General features: G+C 39.6%; 3 protein-coding genes and 1 non-coding gene across 4 annotated transcripts; 1 reads left to right on the forward strand and 3 right to left on the reverse strand.

Moving 5' to 3' along the window:
- Window positions 1–5806: 5806 nt before the first annotated feature.
- Window positions 5807–6562, reverse strand: LOC140877862 (uncharacterized). The gene has a single exon (XM_073281455.1). It carries the CDS (start codon window positions 6560–6562, stop codon window positions 5807–5809), a length of 756 nt encoding a protein of 251 aa, XP_073137556.1.
- Window positions 6563–7536: 974 nt separating this feature from the next.
- Window positions 7537–7643, forward strand: LOC140885865 (small nucleolar RNA R71). Its single transcript, XR_012151278.1, has one exon. It is a non-coding gene; the product is annotated as a small nucleolar RNA R71 (small nucleolar RNA).
- A 3907-nt stretch (window positions 7644–11550) lies between these two features.
- LOC140877863 (uncharacterized) lies at window positions 11551–12216 on the reverse strand. Its single transcript, XM_073281456.1, has 2 exons — window positions 12111–12216; window positions 11551–11993 (listed from the first exon to the last, which is right to left on the reverse strand). The coding sequence occupies exons 1-2, from the start codon at window positions 12214–12216 to the stop codon at window positions 11551–11553; spliced, it is 549 nt and encodes a 182-aa protein (XP_073137557.1).
- A 69-nt stretch (window positions 12217–12285) lies between these two features.
- LOC140877864 (uncharacterized) lies at window positions 12286–12725 on the reverse strand. The gene is made up of 2 exons (XM_073281457.1): window positions 12438–12725; window positions 12286–12339 (listed from the first exon to the last, which is right to left on the reverse strand). The coding sequence occupies exons 1-2, from the start codon at window positions 12723–12725 to the stop codon at window positions 12286–12288; spliced, it is 342 nt and encodes a 113-aa protein (XP_073137558.1).
- Window positions 12726–23016: the final 10291 nt, after the last annotated feature.

The raw sequence follows: 23016 nt of genomic DNA on the forward strand, positions 1-23016 counted from the left end.
TCCAGGGCACCCAAGGTGCCTTGGTTAGGCGCGGCCGCGCCTCTGGGCTGGGCGGGCGCGCCTGGCCCTCTGATTTGGCTTCCAAAGAGCTGAAAAATGGTTTCTTTGTCTCTGTTTTGATTCTCAAACATTGACAAACATATATAGCATGAATTTAACATCAAAATCTAGATGAAAACATGCAAATCCATGAGCTAACCAAGTAACTAAACAAGGAACTTGACATACAACCATAAGATCTTACATACTCTTGTTCTTGACAACATTGATTGGCCATTTTTTGTGCAAGACATACAACAACAAAGCTCGGCTCATCACCACGACGTGTGTGTGGGACATCGGCATCATCCTGTGTGTTAGGAACGCATACCACAATGCCGATTCCATTGTCAAAAACTTTTCTTTAAAAGATATAAATCTAGCCGAATCCTTCCAAACATTCCCATCATAACACAGTGCAGCAGAGACTAGATTAAAATCCGGATTAGTCTTGAATTCTTGGAATATTCTATCGTCTACCTCCGGGGTTTTCAATAAAGCATTTATAACTTATGGGTCGAAAGAGACGAACTTACCCCGCACAAATGCTTTTTTATCCGTTCGTTCCGGGGCATTAGCATAGAATTCCCGTACCAACGGGACGACGACTGCCTGTGGTGTTCGGCAAAACTCAGCCCATCCATGCTCCGAAATGCCGAGGGCGAGCGTGAGATTCTCGGATAGATCGATGTCGCGCTCTGGAATCGGATTTCGATTGATCCTCGCAGCTTCATATCGTGATTTGGCCTCCATGGATATGAACTTGCCATCAATAATTTGGGAAGATGAAGAAGAAGCACGGGAGGTGGCAATCTTGGCTCGTTTAGGACTTATCTTTAGCCGACTTTGGGAATTAGATGGTAGATACCTGCGAATTTGATGGGAAAAAAGTTAGAAATAGGAGGGAGAGGAGGCGGCGTAGGGTTAAGAGTGAGAGAGAACAAGAGAGAATGAAAGGGGAAAGGGGATCGGGTTTTTTTATTTGCTGATCCTGCGCGATGCGCAGAAGAGCAGACCGAGCGCACCCCCGTTTAATCAAAACAGTAAGTTGGGAATTTTGTGGGCGCTATGTCTGCTGAATTTTACAGACCGAACGCATCCCCTATTGAGCAAAACAGTGAGTTCGTGTTTTGTTGGGCGCTCGGTCTGCTGAATTTTGCAGACCGAGCGCAACCCCTTTTGAAACTTTTTTTTTTCAAAAGTAAAAAAAAATCAAACGAAAATCAGAATGTTATAAAAAATCAAACGAACGGGAAACTAAAGAGTTTAAATCAAAATAGATTAAATTAAAGCAAAATAGAGCAAAAAGAGTAGTTCTCAATTCAGAGTCTAGAGCTCGACTGTTCTCCTCCCCAAACTAGTCTTGGTCAGTCAGTGTGGTGATGATTGGCGTTGAGTCGACATCACCCCTACATAGTGTTTCAGCCTATGAGCATTGACCTTAAAAGACTCGTTTCTTGCATCCTTTATTTCAATAGCCTCCGATGGATACACCTTAGTGATTTTGTAAGGGCCGGACCACCGAGACTTCAACTTTCCAGGAAAAAGCCGCAACCTGGAGTTAAACAGAAGAACTAATTCCCCTTCCTTAAATTCTCTATGACGAATGCGTCGGTCATGTATTCTCTTGGTCCTCTCTTTGTACGATACCGCCATATCGTATGCTTGATCTCGAAATTCCTCCAATTGGTTTAGTTCAAGCAATCTCTTCTCACCTGCAGCAGCAAATTCAAAATTTAATGCTTTGATAGCCCAATATGCTCTATGCTCTAACTCAACTGGCAAATGACATGTCTTTCCAAACAACAGTCTATAAGGAGAGGTGCCTATAGGAGTTTTAAAAGCAGTCCTATAGGCCCATAATGCATCATCAAGTCGAAGTGCCCAATCCTTTCTATTAGTACTCACACTTTTTTCTAAAATTTGCTTAATTTCTCGATTGGACACTTCTACTTGGCCACTCGTTTGGGGATGATAAGCTGTAGAAACTTTGTGCTTGACACCATATTTCTTCAAAAGTTTTTCAAAGAGCTTATTACAAAAGTGGGTTCCACCATTACTAATAATCGCACGGGGTGTACCAAACCGATTAAAAATGTTTTTCTTCAAAAATTTTAGGACCACCTATGCATCATTAGTTGCCAAAGCTTCAGCCTCTACCCATTTAAAAAAATCGACGGCGACCAAAATGTATTTTTTTTGTAAAAGAGTTTGGAAATGGTCCCATAAAGTCGATTCCCCACACATCAAATATCTCACACTCAATAATATTATTCAAAGGTATTTCATGATGGTTTGAGATATTACCTGTCCTCTGACATCTATCACACTCAATGACATAAACACGTTCATCTTTAAAAAGATTGGGCCAATAAAACCCACATTCAAGTACCTTAGCTGCCATCTTTATGGGCCCAGCATAGCCACCTACCTCACGGTCATGACAATGACTGAGGATGCTTTTCATCTCTCCTTCCGCAACACATCTCCGGATCATAGAGTCAGCACAGGTTTTAAACAAGAAAGGTTCGTCCCAAAAATAATGCTTCACATCGGACAGAAACTTTTTCTTTTGATGAAAAGACAAGTTATGTGGGAGTGTGCTCGTGACCAAGTAATTTGCAAAATTAGCATACCACGGCGAGTGTTCTATGGAAAACAACTTTTCATCCGGAAACCAATCATCTATGTCCTCAGTATTATTCTGTGCACAATCAGGAATGCATTTTAGTCTAGATAGGTGATCAGCAACAACATTTTCTACTCCTTTTTTATCCTTTATCTCTAAGTCAAATTCTTGTAAGAGTAGAATCCAACCTAATCAACCTAGGTTTTGCATCTTTCTTAGCCAAAAAGTGTTTAATTGCAGAATGATCAGTGTATATAGTGATTTTCGAGAGTACAAGGTATGAATGAAACTTGTCCAGTGCAAAAACTACAGCTAGCAACTCCTTTTCAGTGGTAGCATAATTCAATTGAGCCTCATTCAGTGTTTTGCTAGCATAGTAAATAGTACGGAATACCTTGTCTATCCTCTGGCCCAGTACAGCTCCGACAGCCGAGTCGCTGGCGTCACACATTACCTCAAATGGAAGATATCAATCCGGTGAAGTCAGCACTAGTGCAATCACCAATATTTCTCTTAGAAATTCAAACGCCTGCAAACAAGTGGAATCAAAATTAAAAGGTGTATCTTTCATCAATAACGAAGACAGAGGTTTTGCAATTTTTGAAAAATATTTAATGAACCGCCAATAAAAATCGGCGTAGCCTAGAAAACTTCTGACTCCCTTGATCGTCGTCGGTGGAGGTAGATTCTGAATGACTTGCACCTTGGCCCTGTCCACCTCGATTCCCTGCTCTAATATGTGGTATCCTAATACAATACCTTCAGTCACCATGAAGTGACACTTTTCCCAATTGAGTACCAAGTTTGTTTCCTCACATCTCATCAAAACAGTGTTAAGATTATTCAGACATGCATCAAATGACTGACCAAAAATGGAAAAATCATCCATGAATATTTCTAGAAAATTTTCAACCATATCATGAAATATAGCAGTCATGCATCTCTGAAAAGTCGCAGGAGCATTTCAAAGACCAAAAGGCATGCGTCTATAGGAAAACATACCATATGGGCAAGTGAAAGTTGTTTTATCCTGATCTTAAGGTGCAATCGCAATCTGATTGTATCCTGAATACCCATCTAAAAAGCAATAAAACTCATGCCCAGCAAGCCTTTCTAGCATTTGGTCAATGAAGGGGAGGGGAAAATGGTCTTTACGGGTTGCGTCATTCAACTCATTCTGTTCATTCTTAATGACAGTTATTCCCCTTTTTTTCGGTACACATTGAACCGGACTCACCCATGCACTATCAGAAATGGGATAAATGATACCTGCATCCAAAAGTTTTATCGTTTCAGCCTTTACTACTTCTTGCATCTTGGGATTCAATCTCTTCTGTGGTTGGACCATTGGGTTGATGTTCTTTTCCATTAATATCTTGTGCATGTAGATAGATGAATTAATGCCTTTGATATCTGCGACCTTCCAAGCAAACACACTGATAAGTGCATTTTATGCACTTAATTTATATATAATTTGAATTGACTTTTGTGATGTATCGAGTGGGTATTATGAATATTTGTTGTTGTTTTTGTGAGTTGCAAGAATTGGCGCAAAAGTAGCAAGAAAAAGCGGAATGATGAATTATGGAGCAGCAACTTTAGAAAATTACTGGGAATTATTGAAGCTCAAAAATCCAATCTCCACCGTTCATATTAGAGTTTAGGATGTTTTAAAGTTGTTGTCCAAATTTCAGCTCAATCTCACGGTTAGTTTGGGAGATATGGTTTTTTGAAAATTGTCGCGCATTGCAGAATTCCTCATGCGAGAGGAAGGCGCGCCCGCCCCGCTTTCAGGCGCGCCCGCGCCGTCCCTGGACGTGAAAAAAAGAGTAAATTCGAGGCTCAGGCGCACCCTCGCTACTCTATTGCGCGCCCGCGCCGCTCTGTGCGAGAAATTGGCAGATTTTTGCAACTTTAAAACTCTCGATTTGTCGGGCTTTCTTTGACGGGCTTCGAGGACATATAAAAGGGACTTCAAGGACACAATCAAGGGGAGAGCCACCCCACAACAACACACACAAATTTGAGAGATTTGAGAATAGAAGAAGAGGCACCCAAACAAGAGAACCACACAACTACGCATTCAAGTAGGCTTGGGACACGGATTTGAGACGTGGGAGCGAACGACAAGGGATAATCGAATCACACGACAGAGGAAATTCATCTGGGGATGGAGAATCAACTCTACTCTGTGATTTTTATTATTTGCCTTGATTTATGATGAGATTTTTGGATATGTCTATGTATTTGATTATTTCATTATAAACTTATTAGTTGTTTCTAGATATTGACGGATCTTGATTGGAGTTTCATGTTTTGACTATTATTTTGCCTACTATTATTTGTTCTTAACAATTTATTTGTGTATTCTTGATTTGATTGTCTTTCAATTACTTGATCACTAATTGAATTGTTATATTTATTTGAAATCTGGCGCTCGGGAGAGGAGATTTTGAATAGGATCATAGGAAACACAACCTAGGATTTTTGTAGAGTCGGGAGGCTTACAAGTTCCTTTGAGGTTATTGAAAGAGAACCATAGAATTTGATAAATTATTTTGTTGTTTGATTTCTGATAGGGATATCAAAATGAGCATTAGAATAATAACATTTACTCGGTGCTCGGGAGAGGCAGTAAATAACAATTAAGGGTTCTTGGCCTATAAATTGGAATAGATGATATAATCAATTGATATGATTTGCATGAATGAAAATCGAGTGATATTTTGAATCTAGAACCCGTCTCATATCGTGTACCCAAAGCCATCCTTCAAATTCTAGATTCTTTATTTTATTTTAGTTTATTGAAATTTAAAACTTTGATTTTCTAAACAAAGTTGAGATTATTTTAATTACAGGACTTGGTGTGAATATAAATTTTCAATCCTCGTGGGAACGATACTCTACTCATCATATATAAAAACTTGACACCGTGCATTTGCGGGCACAAAATTACGCAACACACACTCTTATGACTTTTGAGAACATCCAGCAGTCTGGTCTCCATCTCATCTGTCAAAGAAGAAGAAATTATGATAGGTAAATTTCCATTCTCACCTAAAAATACATATTTAAGATGGGTAGGTAATGGTTTCAATTCCACAGTTGGTAGTTCTTCAAGGCTTGGTTTCTGGAGGACTAAATCCTTTGGTCACCAAGATCTTCGAGTTTGAGCTTTCCACCTTTTCGCCATGACTGGTTATCATTCAAGTAAGCCGTCATCTCTTCTATCTCGACATTAATTAAGTCATCACGAGGAGTAGATAAAAGTGCAGCTTCTAGTGGTTCCTGAAATGTATCCTGCACATAATCATATAAAAGTGAGTCCACAACATCAATCTGAAAACACTCTTCATTATTTTGTGAAAATTTAAGTGCATTAAACACATCAAAAGAGATTTTCTCCTCTCCCACTCTCAAATGTAGCTCTCCCTTTTGGACATCGATTAGTGCTTTCCCTATTGCCAGGAAAGGTCTTCCCAGAATAAGTGGCATGTCCAAATCTTCCTCCATATCAAGCACCACAAAATCCACCGGGAAGATGAATTTGTCGACTTTCACCAACACATCTTCTATTATCCCCCTTGGATATTTGATAGACCTGTCCGCCAATTTCAATGACATCCTGGTGGATTTCGGCTCTCCCAAGCTCAGTTTTCTAAAGACAGAATATGACATTAAGTTTATACTCGCACCCAAATCACACAAAGCCTTATGAAAATGCACATCATTAATAACACAAGGGATAGAGAAAATCCCTGGATATTTTTGCTTCGGTGTAATCTTGTTCTGAACTAGCGCAGAACAATTTTCTATTAGACTGATCATTGCATGCTCCTCCAATTTTCTCTTGTTGGAGAGAATTTCCTTCAGGAATTTCGCGTAACTGGGCATTTGCATCAATGCATCAGCGAAGGGGATGCTGATATTCAATTTCTTGAATACTTCTAGGAATTTCGCAAATTAAGAATCTAGCTTGGCCTTCTTGAGAGCTGCAGGAAAAGGTGGTGAAATAACAATATTTGATTGTGATGTGGGTGGTTGTGTAGAATCAAAAGACTTACTTGTAGTTTTCCTTGGTGTAGCTGGTTCTGATTCTTTCTCGCCTTGTTTCTCACCCTCAATTATCTTCCCACTTCTCAATTCAACTGCTTTGACCTGCTCTTTTGGATTTTTTTCCGTGTCACTTGGCAAAGTACCCAGCTCTCTACCGGACAACGCTTTAGCTAACTGCCCTATTTGATTTTCCAAGTTCTTAATCGATGCATCCTGATTCTGCATTCGGATCTCAGTGGATGATATGAACTTCTGTATCATCTGTTCCATGCTTGAATTCTCTTCTTGAGGCTCTCTTCCATAGTTATGATTCCTATATGGCCAATTATTCTGTCCTCCCCACGAAAATTTCGGATGCTGTTTCCACCCTGGATTATATGTGTTCGAGAATGGATCATTCCTAGGGCGGTTTTTATTTCCTACGTGGTTTACCATTCCTCCCTCTGGCTGAAATGATGGATTGCATGTTTGACAATCTTTTGTGAATTGTTCAGTACCACATTTCTCACACCACACTTCTTGAATACGCATCGCAGACTGCCCTAGAGTGAGCTCTTCAATCCTCTTATTCATGACTTCAAGCTAAGCTGCTACTGAGGTGAATGCATCAACTTGATGCATTCCTGCGGGTCTCCTGGCTGCATTCCTTTTGGATTGAGGGTGATAGCTACTGGATGCCATCTTCTCAATTAGCTCATATCCATCTTCCGGTGATTTTCGTAACAAATTACCACCTGCAGCTGCATCTAACATGGTGCGATTTTGAGTGAGGAAGACCATAATAAAAAGTTTGTACCAAAAGACCGTCTGGTAGTTGGTGATGTGGACATCTCATCAGTAGATCTTTGTAATGCTCCCATGCTTCATAGAGTGTTTCCTATTCGCCTTGAGCAAATGTTGTGATGTCAGCTCTGAGTTTCATTGATTTGGATGGTGAAAAGTATTTGGTCAGGAAAGCCTTCGCGAGATCATCCCAAGTGGTGATGGAACCTGCAGGTAGATTTGTTAGTCATGCTTTAGCTTTATCTCTTAAAGAAAAAGGGAATAAACGCAAACGAATAGCATCATCAGATACTCCCCGCATCTTGAAAGTGTCACAGATTTCTAGAAAATTTGTCAGGTGAGCATATGGATCATCAATTGTCATCTCACCAAACTGGACTGTGTTTTGCACCATTTGAATGATAGCAGACTTTATTTCAAACTGATTTTCTGCTATGGTTGGCCTGATGATGCTTGGTCTGGCATTTTCGATGGATGGCAAAGCGCTATCCATAATGGATCTGTATACAGGCGGTGCATTATTTCCATCTTCTCCATCATCCATCATCCATCATCCTTTGCTATTGTCCTGCCATTCTTTTTCTCTATTGCCTTCTTATCCTGCGAAAGGTTCTTTCAATTTCAGGATAAAAAAGGATAATTTCCGACTCAAATGGATGTTGTGTTAGCGCTTAGTCGTATCACGCCCAAATTATACCAACTCAGATTAACTAAATAAACATATAGTAGCGAGAGTAGGGATCGTTCCCACGAGGAAAGTGAAATTTATTTGTGTTCTTAAAAATACTGAAAATAAATAAAAGGGGATTTGGGAATTTTAGAATTAACTACTATGCAAGAATTAAAATAAGAAAGATCAAATAAATAACGAGACTTGGTATCGGTCGACTACACCCTTGAAATCATTCACTCGATCATCGATACTCTAAAAATAATTAATTCACATTGAATATTCATAATTGGAAATCAAATTCCTGTTTCACCTTAATTTTAGTTAATTAGAAAACAACATTCTAAATTAACCATTACCAATAAATTAACCCGATAACAGCAATCTAGATTTAAACTCATGGTAGCATTCAAATGAGTAAAACTAATGAAGCTAGGCAACACAAACACCAGCGGTTGTATTTAGCCTAGTCAATTGTTGTTCCTATGATTTAACAAATTCAATAGCAGAAAATATTAATCATAGTTGCTTCACAAATCAAATGATTCAAACAATTACGGATTTGAATTCTAATTTAACGGTAGATTGTACGAAAGAATGATCAGGTGATCAATCTAATAATCAAACACAAGCATGAAATAAACCAAAACAACTCTTGATACTCGATAAAAATCAAACAATAAAAATCTGAATCTCACAAGATAAAAACAAGAAGAATTAAAATCTAAGAACAAGAAAGATAAAACCTAGCCGCCAGATGAATTCTCTATATGTAGCCGTCTAAAGATCTTCAGAAGTGATCAAAAGATAGTAATTTTCGAGTTATATGATGTATTTAAAGACTAGAGTCCTTCCCAAGAAAGTTTCCTAATTAAAGCAGATTTCTCGGAAAAGCCGGTGCAATAGAGCGCACCGAGTTCGTCCGATCGATCGCTCAATAATATGCAATTCTCTATTTTTCAACTTCTTGGCCGCTCGATCGCTCCGAGTACGTCCGCTCGAGCGCGCAGCTTTTTTCCCAGCGAGCAGCGATTTTGCAAAATTAATATTCAGAGATCTAGCCGTCAGATTGAGTTGAAATTTGGACAGCTGCTTTAAAACATCTTGAACTTTATTCTGGACGGTGAAGATCTGATTTGGATTTTGATAAAATTAAATATGATTTTATGATCATTGCTGATCCGTAATTTATTCTCGCGCAATAGCTTTTCCATCTTTTCCTCGACAAAATGCTACGTCCTATACAATAAACACGAGAGCATGTAATGTAGACACGATGTATGAAAAACCAACAAAAACTTAATTAAAACTAATGAATGCACCCACAAATGACAATAAAATGATAATAAAATATGCAACACAAACATGCCCATCATGTTGTATGCACTGCAAGAGAACCTGCAGTTCACCAATGGAAAAAGTGATTAAAATTGGAATAAAAAAATGTAAATAAGAACAAATTAAAGTAATCAATAGTCCCCGGCAACGGCGCCAAAAACATGATCGAGCGAATACTAACACTTAAATTCAGTATAATTATCTCTCTTGTATGCTCAATATTATCGCAAGTGCACGACTCAAGTTATAGAAAAGTGTACTGAGTACGAGTATCGTCCTCAGGGACTCCGTCACAATAATTCAATTCTTTAATTTCTCTACCCAAAGTAACGAAAATTTGATCATTGATTATTCTAAAATGATAAAGTGAAGAATTCAATTTTAAAATACTTGAATGAAAATAAAATAAACCACAGCAATGCTTAGCGCAGAAAAATATAATATGAGGAAATTTTATTGGAATCTCGGCTCACCTTCCCCCTAATTGAATTTTGACGATTGAAATTATTTTTACACTCATAAATTTGACAAAAATTCCTGAAATATTGACACTCTCTCTCGAGTTGATGCCAATCTAATTCAAGTTAATGAAACAATCAAATCTCTTTGATTATTTATCATTACTGATTGCTTTGCGTTCATTGAATTCCTATAACTTTCAACCTGGCGGTCTATGGTTATCAACATGTACTAAATATCATATCTCTATGCATATTTTAAGTTCATGGATTTTATCACTCTTCCTAATCATGAATCTATCTCTCGACAGCAATTCACAATCTACGAATTTATATTAAAGTTAGCTACTCCTCAACATAGAATAATAAACCATGATAAAATCAAATACTCGTATAAAACTCAATCAATTCGTCCAAGGATTCAATCACAAAAACATGTTGCGGGCTTAGGATCCCCTAAATTCCAACAAAATAAAGTTTAGCTGCTACAACTCATAATAAAATTTACTCTAAGAAAGTTTTTAACTTAAAAGTTTAGAAACCGTGAAGAAAAAGAACTCCCAACGAGAAGAAGAAACTTCAATCTTTAGAGCCGCCTCCGCCTTGATTTGCTATGTTTTTCCAACCCTAAAAACATCTGAAAATATTCTATATATATGGCCCTCAGAGTCCTTTCCATAAAAAAACTCCCGAAATAAAAATTTCCAAAATCTCGCGCGGGCGCTGAGTTTGCTGATTTTTACCGATCGAGCGCCCGAAATTCTTGAACCTCCTGCCCGTCTAAATGATGCCAGCGCTCGGTCTGCTGATTTTTACCGACCGAGCGCCCGAAATTCTTCAACTCTCTGCCTCCTAAAGAAATGCCAGCGCTCGGTCTGCTTTTTTCTGCGGACCAAGCGCACCCCCCTATGAAGCCCGAAAATATTTTTTTCCGTTTTCCTGCCAAATTAACCACAAATCAATAGGAGAATACAAAACACACAACATTACACTAAATGCAAACAAAAGTTGATAAATACTAAAAAGCCGACAAAGAACTAATTCAAAACATCAATAAAACGAACAATAAAACACGAAAAAACGGCTCTTATCACATACATGCATCTTTGAGTTGATATGTGGACTTTCCCCGTAACGTACAACCAGGAATTGCCTTGTGCATTGCTGGCTCAAGTAAAACTTAACCTGCTCTAAAGCCATTTTCACTTCTCCAACCCTTTGCGACTAAGTCCTTTAGAGATTGGATCAAACATTCTTCTTCACGTTGACTCCAACTACGTCTTTTCTTGTCAGCTTTCTTAAGCAGCCCGATCCCACTGGCCGAGCTCGCGCCACTGTCCATTATCAACTATATATAATTTGTCAAGAAAACAACCACAAATGTATCAAGCTGGTCAATGCATGTTTAGAAAAAATAGTCGATACATATATAAAATTTTTAGGTAGAACAATGACCGGAGGAAACAAAGTCACTTCAATAAATTTGGAAATTAAACACGGTTTCAACAACAAAACACGGGAAAATAGTAACGAACATCACACAAAGTAATGACAACAATCAAATCTACAAAGGAAAATTAATTATTGTTGTTCCACATGGAAAGTGCAAGTTGCTCTCTCCAATCATCCCACAACTCAGAAGATTGCACTGTAGTGATGAGGCCGACTTGGGATTCGTCAGGCACAATAGAATATTCTTTGTCCAGTTCTTCTAATGGGTAATCTGGCATCTGAGATATGATAAAATTATGCAACAAAATACACGCAAGGATGATTTGGTTTTGCACGGCTGTTGGGTAAAAACAGGGGCTTCGAAGGATGACCCATCTTTTCTTCAACAAACCAAAAGCTCTTTCAATTAAATTCCGTGCTTGGGCATGCCTCCAATTATATAAATCCTTGTAATTTTCTGGTCCACCCTCATGATGACCCCAAGCATCCCTGTGATACCTTACTCGTCTATACGGGGTTAAAAATCCCTCGACGTTTGCATATCCATTATCACAAAGATAGTAACAACCTATATCAATGATAAAAATCAAACTTATACGATCTCAATTCACAAGACATCATATATATTAAAGAAGATTCAAAAATAAAGTTAGACAATTGTAAAAATATGAACTTGGTAAATTACCTACTTGAACTTTGAACGAATCATCTTCTCGAGTCAACGCATTTCGAAGAACTCGAGCATCTGTCGCGGAGCCCTCCCACCCAGTTAAGGCATAAATGAAGTTCATATTGTGATCGCATACTCCAAGGACGTTCACCGCTAGTATTTCTTTTCTAGTCCTATACTTCGCTTTCTCTCATGTAGGGACATGAACCGGAATATGTGTTCCATCCAATGCACCCAGACACCCCTACAATTGGAAGAAGAATTACCATAATGCAACAATCACAGAAATATGGATTAAGAAGCAAATTCTTATTACAAAAAAATTACTGAATGAAGTACTACCTTGAACCATTTCCATGTATCGTTTGTGCAATTTCCATCAACCGCAGTTGGCTTCATAAGAAGAAGAAGATGTAACTTCAGAACGGAGTGCAGCACTTCATGAAAATAAGCGCTGATGGTTTGACCACTACGTCTATAATCATGGCCCGCAACATGGTTTTTCTTATGGTGCGCCAAAATGGACAAGAACATCGCTACTTTCTCCTCGACTATCACATATCTTGAATCTGCTACACCCCCTATGTTACTTAAGAGGTAACACAGCCTTCCAAATGCGTTTCGATTCATTCTTAAATTTATTAAACATGAACATATCCAGCGTCAATAATCCTATGCAAATGACTGATTTGACCAAAAATCCTATTGATCATCGTGTATGACAGAGAATCTCTTCGAATGATACGACATTTTTTTTAAACATCCTCGATCGTTGACGTAATAGAAGGCATACCAACAACATGTTCCTTACTAGCAGTTGGTGTACGACGAGAAATATTATAATTTTCCTACGTTTACTATCCATCGTGCAAGAAATTTCAAATACCCAAAAATATTTCCAGCAAGGCACCATATTTCGTTGAAGTATCATAAGAGAAAACAATCATCAAACTCACACATATTGCTAGAACAAGAAAGTATGAAATTGAAAACGACGAGTAAAGAGCATTTCGAAGCACATTAATCCAAAGGAGAAAATAATTTAACAAAATACATTGTTGTTGATTATCAAATTAAACGGAACATACGACATTTCAAATTTTCAACTCCAGAACAAGAATTAAGAAGCAGAGTTGTAGATTGAAAAAGAAGAAGCAAACCTATTTAGCGTTGATCGGCGTCAACGAGTACTATCGTCAACCTATTTTAAAAAATAGTTATTGAATTGCAGATCTTAAAACGAATAAGAAAAGAGCTTTGGGGAAATATTTACCTTCGAAGCGGGAAGAGGATGGAAGAAATGGACAGCACGGCTGAGTCAAAGAAATACTAGGGCAAAGGGTAGAAAGGTAAAATAGTCATATTGTCCAAAACACTGTTGAGTTGTGGGTTAATAATACCTTCTCTGAAGCGTGGACAATTGTACCACCATTTCTCTCATCCACAGTACCCTAATGTCGGGCCCTCGGTATTAGCATATTTAGTGAAAAAACTTATCAAACGTTTGATTACATGCCTTATCCTAAGTTAATCTATTCCACCAAATGCAACCTAAGTATATTGTATTATTTCATACACACGCAACGTGTGTGCAGCTATGCTAGTTCCCATAATAAAATCTCTTGAGTTTAAAAAGATTTAATTAAAGTTTTTTTGTCTTTCTTGAATTTGAAGTTTTTGGAGATAAAGTTTAATATTATTTATTTTCTTATTTATGTAGATTGAGATATTATTGTACTTGATTATAATATTTATTTCTCATATCTAATTGACTTTATTTCTCAATCTTTGTAGATTTGATATGATCAAATCTAGAGGAATCCTTCGTCTACAAGGAAATCATGTGAAGAAGGATTTTTTAGCCTTATTTATAAAATAGGCATGAAACCTTACAAATATTCAGACCGAGATATTGATGAAGTTAGAGTTTTCGAAGAGCTTCATGTGCGTACGTATTGAGAGAGTTATGAAGATTTGCTAAAGCTTATTCTGGCCGTGTTTACTTAATTGCCTTGAAGATTTGAGAGCATTGAAGATTGGAGATTTGTGTTGCTCTCGTGGCTTGTGTTTTGGCATCAAGAATTCAAATCCTTGCTCTGATTTTATTATTCTATTCTCATATAGAATTTTTAGAAGTTGTTTTATTATTTATTTTCTTACATATTTTGATAAAATTGCTTTTACAATGATTCACTAGTTTTAGGGTTTTGTAAAACTCTTTGATTCATTTTCTAGTGAAAGTTTTGCCCCGAGGCGTTGCAAGAATATTGTATACTCTTGCTTAAATATCTGAGTCTATTTAATTGGTTGCTTGTTTATTTTATTCACGTTTTCATTATTTTTCACTGCAAATTACTTGAGGTGTTATCTAAGGTGTTGTCAACACCTGGTGAAAACACCTAAATATGTGTATGTGCAATCGATTATCCCTTACAAGTGGTATCAGAGCTATATTTTTGATACATTAAGAACTGATCTTGGTTTGTTTATTTTATTTCAGGAATAATATGGACTCATCTACTACTGCAAACTCGTTTTTGAAACCTCCGGTTCTTGATGACACGAATTATGCTTTGTGAAAGACAATGATGCGTTTTACAATCAAAGATATGGATGAACGTGCATGGCAGAGCATACTTACCGGTTGGACTATACCAAAGATCGTGGATAAGGATGGTGACTACATCATTAAGCAGAAACCACGTGGACAACCGAGGAGTCGCAAATTTCAAGCTTTAATGCTAAAGCTATCAACTCCATATTTTCCAGCGTGGACATGAGGATGTTCGGTCTTATTGCTGACTGTGTTACTGCTAAGAATGCATGGGATGAGTTTGTTGAATTCAAAGTTCGAAAATCTTTGTATGAGTGATGATGAAACAATCTCTGAGTATGATAAAAAGACTTCGAGAGCTAGTTACTGAAGCATTCACACTTGGAGAACCGATTGTCAATGAGAGACTTGTGAATAAAGTCCTTCGGTCACTGCCTGAGAAATTCAATTGTAGTGACCCTGCATGGAATCACCTACTAACTGACAACTAATAGCATGCATTAAACTTAATACAGCAAAATACTTAACAAAGTAAAACGTGCGGAAACATAATCCATAAATTACATATCAGCTTAGTAAAATATATCCAGGCTTAATACTGTAGTGATACAACTATATCGAAAAACTTAAAAGTAAACATTATACAGCTATATCGAATCCTACTATATAATTAACTCCTCAAGGCTCCTGCTCCCTAGTCCTTCCTTGAACTACCAGCTCCATCCATCCTGCGACCTATCCCGTGGAATAGGGTGTCCAAGATAACAACTAGAACGTGAGCGCTAACGCCCAGTACATAAACATGAGTAAACATATGTATATAATGCATGCAACATGATGACTGGTAAAAGGTCATCTGAAAAGTCATGCTCAGTACCGGCGCCACATGAGTGCTGCCACCGCACGGATCAACCTCTGGGTGCAACCACATTCGTCTAGTACACCAGAGTAGTCAGACATACATGTCCCCGCCGTCGTGGTACTCTCAGTGATAAACTATCGAGTATAGAGCTGAGCGGCTCTATAATCAGGTATAACAAGATATAAGCTCAACGTGTATATGCACATGACATATGAATATGGAAAACGGTAAATCATATATCATGCCATATAATAATGCCAAATAAATGCAACATATAAACATTTATACTCGCTAGCAATCTCAATCAATGTGTACGTACCTCTAGGCTAGTTCAAGTATAGTAGATCCTAGGTTCCAAGCCTATATTCAGAAGTTCACTGTATTACAACACAAGTTCTATAAGCCTTAACTAAGCTAATAAGTACTCCCAAAACTTAAATAGATTCCCGGACCATACTTTCGTCCGTAGATAGCCCTTTGGAGTCACTGGTCCCGGATGACTTTAACCACACCTTGGTTATTCCAGAACCTCGATTATAACCGATAGGGCCCTCAAGTGTATAACTCACACTATATAACTGGAGAAGGAAACTCGGAAATTTGTAATTCAAATTGAAATCGAATGAGTCCTATTTATAGGAAAATTTCTGATCGAGTTCGGGCCCTCCGAACTGGGGTTCGGATCGTCCTTTCCAGCTCAATGCATGCATGCAAGCCACGTCGGGTTCGGAGCCTCCGAACTCAGGTTCGAATCGTCCGAACTTCTCTTCGTCCGACACTTGTCAAAATCCATGGCTGAGTAATCCTGCTTGCATGGCATGAGGGAGTTCGGGCCGTCCGATCCTTAGTTCGGATCGTCCGAACTTGCCTTAACTCCGAAGTCAACAAGACATCTTCGAAGCCCCCGAGTTGCTGAGTTCGGGACGTCCGAAGTTCTCTTCAGACCATCTGAATTGGCTCAGAAAAATGAAAATCCAATTCTTGATTCTAAAGTCCGATTAAACCCCGGAATTTGTTAATCACCAACCCTTAATCATGTTTAACATATTATTATCTTGAAATGGAATCTGGATTACTACATTCTCCCCACCTTTAGATATTTCGTCCGCAAAATAAAATTTAAAGACAAATCAAGATAACAATATGAAACATCAAACCATGTTTTATTACAACAACTGTAATTACATCTTTACATGGTAATCAAAAGTATAAAGCAAAAAACTCAGGATATTCAGCCCGCATATAGCTCTCGGTTTCCCAAGTTGCTTTTTCAATGCCTCGGCGCTGCCACTGTACCATCACAAGTGGTATAGTCTTGTTCCGAAGAATTTTCTCCTTCCTATCTAGGATACGGAGTGGTCGTTCAACAAAAGACAGATTTGGTTCTAGCTGAATATCAATATGCTGGATAATATGAGATTCATCAGCTATGTACTGTCGAAGTAACGACACATGAAAAACATTATGTATACTGGAAAGAGATGGCGGTAAAGCCAAACGATATGCAACATCTCCAATCTTCTCCAGTATCTGGAAAGGCCCAATGAAACAAGGTGACAACTTGCCTTTCACACCGAACCTCATCACCTTCCTAAAAGGTGACACTCTTAGGAAAACATATTCACCAGGCTCAAACTGAAGTGGCCTACAGTGAAAATTAGCGTAACTGGCTTGCCGATCTTGAGCAGCTTTGATCCTCTGCTTGATCAAATCTACCTTGTTTACAATCTGCTGCACCAATTCAGGACCCTCGACTTGTCGTTCCCTGACTTTATCCCAGAATAACAGAGTACGTCAATGTCGACCATACAATGCCTCGAAAGGTGCCATATCAATTGTAGTGACCCTGCATGGAATCACCTACTAACTGGCAACTAATAGCATGCATTAAACTTAATAAAGAAATAACGCTTAACAGAGTAAAAATGTACGGAAAAATAATCCAAAATTTACATATCAGCTTAGTAAAACAAATCCAAGAAAATTTGTAGTGATACAACCATATCAAAGAACTTAACGTAAACAGTCTTAAAACATGAGTACAGCTAAAACAAATCCTGCTGTATAAAATCTCCTGAAAAGCTCCGACTCCCTAGTCCTGCCTCGAACTACCAGCTCCGTCCATCCTGCGACCTGCCCCATGAAATAGGGTGTCCAAGATAACAACTAGGACGTGAGCGCTAACGCCCAGTACATAGACATGAGTAAACATATGTATATAATGCATGCAACATGATGACTGGTAAAGGGTCATCTGAAAAGTCATGCTCAGTACCGGCGCCACATGAGTGCTGCCACCGCACGGATCAACCTCCAGGTGCAACCACACTCGTCTAGTACACCAGAGTAGACAGACATAAATGCCCCCGCCATTGCGGTACTCTCAGTGACAGACTATCAAGTATAGAGCTGAGCGGTTCTATAATCAGGTATAACAAGGTATAGGCTCAACGTGTATATGCACATGACATATGAATAATGAAAGCGATAAATCATATCTCATGCCATATAATAATGCCAAATAAATGCAACATATAAACATGTATACTCGCTGGCAATCTCAGTCAATGTGTACGTACCTCTAGGCTAGTTCAAGTATAGTAGGATCCTAGATTTCAAGCCTATATTCAAAAGTTTACCGTATCACTACACAAGTTCTATAAGCCTTTACTAAGCTAATAAGTACTCCCAAAACTTTAAATAGATTCTCAGAGCATACATTCGTCCGTAGTAAGCCCTTTGGAGTCGCTAGTTCCGGATGACTATAACCACACCTTGGTTATTCCAGAACCTCTATTATAACCGATAGGGCCCTCAAGTGTATATCTCACACTATATAACTGAAGAAGGAAACTCGGGAATTCGTAATCAAAATGAACTCCGGAGACCCCTATTTATAGGAAAAATTCTCGGCCAGGATCGGAACTTCCGATTTCAGGATCGGAGCTTCCGATCCGCTCACTGCATGCATGATTGACACGCCAGGATCGGAACTTCCGATCCGACGATCGGAGCTTCCGATCTGCCCTCCATTCGACACTTGTCAAAACTCGCGGCTGAGTCATCGAGTATTGTTGGCAGCTGGAGATCAGAACTTCCGTTCCTGGATCGGAGCTTCCGATCTCTGTGCTTCCGATCGGCTTTCGAAGTGGCTGGGATCGGAGCTTCCGATCTGGGTTCGGAGCTTCCGATCCGGCCCAAAGTCAAAAGCCCAAATTTTCTTCTGAAGTCCAATTACACTCCGAAATTGGTTAATTACTAACCCTTAATCATGTTTAACATATTATTATCTTAAAATGGAATCTGGGTTACTACATCTGTAACGACCCACTGTATCAAGACGGGTTTTTTCAGCGTGCTTTTGTCCTCACTCACACGCACCCTGAGAAACTTTCCAGGGGGTCACCCATCCTATAATTTCCCCAAGTCAAGCACGCTTAACTTTGGAGTTCTTATGTGATGAGCTTCCGAAAAAAAGATGCACCTTCTTGATATGAATAGTACATATAAAATCTTTTTAAGCCCTCCTCAACCATATAGTCCCATACCTACACAGTCTCAGAATCCCTCTCATTCCGGCACGGGATCGGTTCATTCATGTCTTCCTCCGCCTAGAAGCCTACCAGAAACCGCTCATTATCCGTGCAACCTCTTGGCACCCGCGATCACTCCCTGCCTCTTCAGCCCCGGGCGTCACATGCCCACCAGCTTCCGCTTGGTTCGTCCCCGAACCATACCATACTAAGAGAGGTCGGCTCTGATACCATTTTGTAACGACCCACTGTATCAAAACGGGTCTTTTCCGCGTGCTTTTGTCCTCACTCACACGCACCCTGAGAAACTTCCCAGAGGGTCACCCATCTTATAATTTCCCCAAGTCAAGCACGCTTAACTTTGGAGTTCTTATGTGATGAGCTTCCGAAAAAAAGATACACCTTCTTGATATGAATAGTACATATGAAATCTTTTAAGCCCTCCTCAACCATGTAGTCCCATACCTACACAGTCTCAGAATCCCTCTCATTCCGGTACGGGAACGTTTCATTCATGTCTCCCTCCACCTAGAAGCCTACCAGGAGCCGCTCATTGTCCGTGCAACCTCTTGGCACCGGCGATCACTCCCTGCCTCTTCAGCCCCGGGCGTCACATGAACTGGGCTGGCCCAGTTCATTCTTGCTCTCATGATCTTCTCCCCCTGGTGGGGAGTTTTTGCCCTCCCCAGGATTCGAACCTTGCACTCCAGGTCATAAATGCAATGTTCCCTCAATCCTGGTACCATTGAGCAGGATTGAGGGAACATTGCATTTATGACCTGGAGTGCAAGGTTCGAATCCTAGGGAGGGCAAAAACTCCCCACCAGGGGGGAGAAGATCATGAGTTCAAGAATGAACTGGGCCAACCCAGTTCATTCCAACATCAATACTACGATGATAACTGTTATTGTAGGCAAATTCGATCAAAGGTAATTGATCCTGCCAAGATAAGATAAAATCCATGACAGAAGAACGTAGCATATCCTCCAGCGTACAAATAGTTCGATCTGACTGCCCGTCAGTCTCTGGATGATATGCAGTGCTCAAACTCAGAGTGGTACCCAACGCCTGCTGAAAACTACCCCAGAAACGCGAGGTAAATCGCGGATCTCTATCACTAACTATGCTCACTGGAATCCCATGTAATCGCACTATCTCCTGGATATATAAGCATGTCATGTGATCATAAGAATACTCCCGGTTGTAAAGAATAAAGTGTGCTGATTTTGTCAAACGGTCAACAACGACCCAGATAGCATCACACTGACGTGAAGTCATAGGCAAGTGGGTGACAAAATCCATAGTCACATGCTTCCACTTCCATTCGGGAATCTCAAGATTCTGCAGTAATCCACCTGGTCGTCGGTGTTCAGCCTTGACCTGTTGACAAACCAAACATCTTGAAACAAACTAATATACACTCCGCTTCATCCCTTTCCACTAGAATCTGGTTCGCAAGTCCTTATACATTTTCATGCTTCCAAGATGAACAGACAATCGACTCCTGTGAGCTTGAGATAGAATATCATTCCTGAGCTCCGTAACATCAGGTACAACCACTCGATTCGATAAGCACAATAAACCATCTGCCTGAAAATGGAATCCAGATGTATTACCCCCATTGGATAGATGTGCCAAACGCTGAGTCTTAACATCAGATATCTGAGCATCTCTGATCCGAGAATACAATGCTGGCTCAGATAATATAGTATACAAACGAATTCAATTTCTTCCTTTCTTGTGCTTGAGTGTAAAACTTAATGAACAACACTCTTGAACCAAATGAGATATTTCACTAGTCTGAAGTGCAGAAAATCTCACCTGCCGACTCAAGGCATCAACAGTAAGATTAGCAGAACCTGGATGATATTTGATTTCACAATCATAATCCTTCAAAAGATCCATCCAGCTTCTCTGTCGCATATTCAACTCCGCCTGAGTGAATAAATACTTCAAACTCTTGTGATCTGTGAATATCTCAAATTTCTCGCCATAAAGATAATTCCTCCAAATCTTGAGTGCAAATACAATGGCGGCTAACTCGAGATCATGTACTGGATAATTATTCTCATGCGTCTTCAAATGTCGAGAAGCATAGGCAATAACATGTCCATGCTGTGTAAGAACACATCCTAACCCCTGACCAGAGGCATCAGTATAGACAACATAACCTCCTGATCCAGAAGGTAGAGCTAACACAGGTGCAGTAGTAAGACGTCTTCGCAGCTCGTGAAATGACTCCTCACTATCCGAGGACCATATGAAGGCAACATCTTTCCGTGTAAGCTGTATTAAAGGCCTGGCCAACTGTGCAAAATTCTCGATGAACCGACGGTAATAACCCGCTAGACCCAAGAAACTACCAATCTCAGCAACCGTCATCGGACGAGACCAGTTCAGCACTGCCTCTATCTTACTTGGATCAACAGATATTCCTTCACTGGAAATCACATGACCGAGAAATACTACCTGATCAAGCCAGAATTCACACTTGCTCAATTTCGCATACAGCTGCTTATCTCGTAACGTCTGTAAAACAATTCTCAGATGCTGTGCATGCTCATCCTTGTCATGAAAATAGACAAGAATATCATCAATGAAGACGATGACAAATCTATCCAGATATTCTCAAAATACCTGATTCATCAGATTCATAAAGACTGCCGGTGCAATCGTCAAACCGAATGGCATCACCAGAAATTCATAATGCCCGTATCTGGTCCTAAAAGCAGTCGTAGAAATATCTGAGTCTCGTACCCGCATCTGGTGGTATCTAGATCTCAGATCTATCTTCGAGTAAACAGAAGTACCCTGTAATTGATCGAATAGATCATCAATCCGTGACAAAGGATACTTATTCTTGATGGTGACACGATTCAACTGCTTGTAGTCAATACATAATCGCATCGATCCATCATTCTTCTTGACAAATAAAACAGGTGCTCCCTACGGAGAAACACTCGGACGAATATATCCCTTATCAAGCGGATCTTGCAACTGCTGTTTCAATTCCCTCATCTCTGACGGTGCTAGACGATAAGGTGCTCGAGATATAGGCGTCGTTCCTGGTACTAGATCAATACCAAATTCAACCTCTCGAACCGGAGGAAAACCAGGAATCTCATCAGGGAATACATCAGGAAACTCGCTGACAATTGGTAGATGATCAATACTCGAACTACTCGTGGACATATCAACTACATAAATGAGGTAGCCCTCTCCACTGACTCCAAGACATGACATGCCTTCAGAGCCGATACAAGTGGCATTGGAGGTCGCACACCCTTACCATAAAATTACCGGCTATCACCCTCATTCGGATGAAACTGTACCAGACGTTGATAACAATCCACAGTAGCGTGATACAAAGTCAGCATATCTATTCCCAAAATACAATCAAAATTTGCCATCGCTAATATCATCAGATTAGCCGATAACACATGACCCTCAAACTCTAGAAGGCAACCCATCACTAGACGCTTAGTTACTACCTCCTGCTCCAGCGGAGTAGATACAACTAAATCCATATCTAATGATACATAAGGTAATCTATGTCTCTTAAAAAGAGACTAGAAATAAAGGAATGCAATGCTCCAGTATCAATTAAGACAAATGCAGGAATACCACATAACAAAAAGGTACCTACCAACATGCGATCGCTTCCCTCAGTAGCCTGCTCCTGTGACAGAGCAAACACCCGCCCTTGAGTCTGTGGACAGTATCCAGAAGAACTCTATGGTGCTAACTGCTGATGTGGAAAATTAGAAGCCTGAGATCCAAACTGTGATCCCGATCCACTAGCAGAACCCATACGCTGAGGACAATCTCTCCATAGGTGTCCCTGCTCACCACAAATATAACAAGCACTAGTAGCTTTCCTACATGAAGCTGCAGGATGCTTCCCACCACAGTGACTGCAAAACTCCTCTTTCTTCTTCCCAAAGCGGAATGTACCTCGTGAGCCACGAGAAC

This window comes from Henckelia pumila, chromosome 2 (genome assembly GCF_033568475.1).
Source record: "Henckelia pumila isolate YLH828 chromosome 2, ASM3356847v2, whole genome shotgun sequence".
Classification (NCBI taxonomy): domain Eukaryota; kingdom Viridiplantae; phylum Streptophyta; class Magnoliopsida; order Lamiales; family Gesneriaceae; genus Henckelia; species Henckelia pumila.

What these genes read in the sequence shown, in the direction of transcription:
- LOC140877862 (XM_073281455.1), bottom strand. Translation starts at nt 6,562, where the DNA reads ATGCCCAGTTACGCGAAATTCCTGAAGGAAATTCTCTCCAACAAGAGA.
- LOC140877863 (XM_073281456.1), bottom strand. Translation starts at nt 12,216, where the DNA reads ATGAACTTCATTTATGCCTTAACTGGGTGGGAGGGCTCCGCGACAGAT. An exon ending in TTCGTTCAAAGTTCAAGTAG is followed by an intron (nt 11,994 to 12,110) that starts GTAATTTACCAA and finishes TCATTGATATAG; the next exon opens with GTTGTTACTATCTTTGTGAT.
- LOC140877864 (XM_073281457.1), bottom strand. Translation starts at nt 12,725, where the DNA reads ATGAATCGAAACGCATTTGGAAGGCTGTGTTACCTCTTAAGTAACATA. An exon ending in ATACATGGAAATGGTTCAAG is followed by an intron (nt 12,340 to 12,437) that starts GTAGTACTTCAT and finishes TTCCAATTGTAG; the next exon opens with GGGTGTCTGGGTGCATTGGA.